The sequence below is a fragment of the Pundamilia nyererei genome, unplaced genomic scaffold (genome assembly GCF_000239375.1).
Source record: "Pundamilia nyererei isolate P.nyererei 1_Seehausen unplaced genomic scaffold, PunNye1.0 scaffold00134, whole genome shotgun sequence".
NCBI lineage: Eukaryota > Metazoa > Chordata > Actinopteri > Cichliformes > Cichlidae > Pundamilia > Pundamilia nyererei.
The window spans coordinates 1,662,528-1,664,211 of NW_005187535.1; the positions used below are offsets into that span (position 1 = coordinate 1,662,528).

The following is a 1,684-nucleotide window of genomic DNA, read 5'->3' on the forward strand; positions in this document are numbered from 1 at the left end:
CCACAGATGGGTATCAAGTAGGCAAGCCCAGCCACAATGAAGAGCACCCCTGCTATCCTTTCCAGTCTTGCCTTGGAGTCCTGGTTATTGTCTCCCATGCAGTGAGTACACTTGGCTCCTGACACCCCGAGGATGATGGCCAGAAGACAGAGAAGTAAAGACAGAACTGCGAGGCTCCGGGCTGCTTGGGTAAACATAGGCAGTGCCAGGGTGGAGTCATAGGTCTTGCACTGGATCTGTCCTGTGGTCTGAGACAGACAGTTCATCCACAGTCCTTCCCACAACACCTGGGCAATGACTATCTCTCCACCTACGAATGCAGATACACGCCACAGAGGAGCAGCACACACCAGCGCCCCACAAACCCAACCCAGCAGAGCCAGCACCAAACCCATCAGCTGAAGACCTGTTGATGCCATTGTTGCTTATGAAACTTTAAAAAAAAATACCCAAAAGTGATATTTTCTTTGAAATACCCTGGTTCAGTTTTTTTCTTTTCTTCTCCACTATATTCCAGTCATTTAAAAGGATTTTAAGCTGTTTGTATGGGTCCCTTCAATTCAGTTCAGTTCAACTGAATTTTATTTATATAGCTCCAAATCACAACAGCAGTTGCCTCAAAGGCACTTCTTCTCCTCAGTGTGCTTTCTTTTTCTTCCAATAGTTATGCTGCAAAGATGAAATCAACTTCAGGAAATTAACTTCATAGAGACGCATTTCAAATTTGCTAAGACATAAAGTAGTATCAGAAAATTTACACAGCAGTCAAAATGTAGTCCTTTCAATAACATATCTTACACAAATTCCTTCAACACTTACTTTAATCTGTTATCCACAGACGATGTGATGGTTTGTTAATCATTTGTGTGTTTCTAGTGATGGAGAGTAGCCATATGATGCAAGTAGTTGATGTCTTTCTTCTGTTGTGACTGACCAGTTTGTCTCACACACAGAGATGTAGGAGGGCAGCAGTGTAATAGTGCATACTAAATACACACCACATACACAGAGCTGGTTATGCAAAAAATGAAATAACAGCACAAGGACACTAGGACACTTTGTTACAGACATTGTTGCTTGTTACTATGTTCTCATCTCTTTGAGTTTGAGTGGGCAGAATGAGGCGGAGGATGAAGTCAGGGAGTAGTTTGAAGCTCATCAGCATATGCCAAACTGACTATAGTGGGATACTACAGAAATGGAAAAACTCTAATAAGAACTAAAAGTAACATATTAAATTATATATAATATATAATAAATTATATAATATATTACTTTATATATTACATAATGTTTTAAGTTTTTAAGCTGACAAAAAATTTGTTTGGTTTTTGTAAGTTGTTCTGTGATCAGACAGCCACTAGATGGCATTAGAGACACTGCTAACACTACCACACTGGCATAAGGTCCATTTGAGGCCTATGTTTTCATTATTTCCGTGCTACACAGGCTTTCCTGATGGTGATATCCTGTTAACAGTTTTGAATAGCATCCACTTATACATCAACATGAGGTCCCTTGTTTGTTGTCACTGCTTCTCCAGCTCAAAATAAACCTACTAAATAACGCCAGACTTTCTGAGAGTAAAAACACTGTCTCTGAATTAATTACCTAAAAGTCGAGTTGGCTTCTAAACCTTTGGTCCATTTATAACTCTACATAAATTAGTGTGAAAGTGACAAAA

At 39.5% G+C, this 1,684-nt stretch overlaps 1 protein-coding gene across 1 annotated transcript in view; it reads right to left on the reverse strand.

Moving 5' to 3' along the window:
- LOC102208821 (claudin-6-like) overlaps positions 1-473 on the reverse strand; it is a 4,771-nt gene extending 4,298 nt beyond the window's left edge. Inside the window, exon 1 of the mRNA XM_005743717.2 lies at positions 5-473. Within this exon, the coding sequence (XP_005743774.1) occupies positions 5-419 (415 nt within the window). The 5' untranslated portion in view covers positions 420-473. The remainder of the gene's footprint in view (positions 1-4) is intronic.
- Between the last annotated feature and the right edge of the window lie 1,211 nt (positions 474-1,684).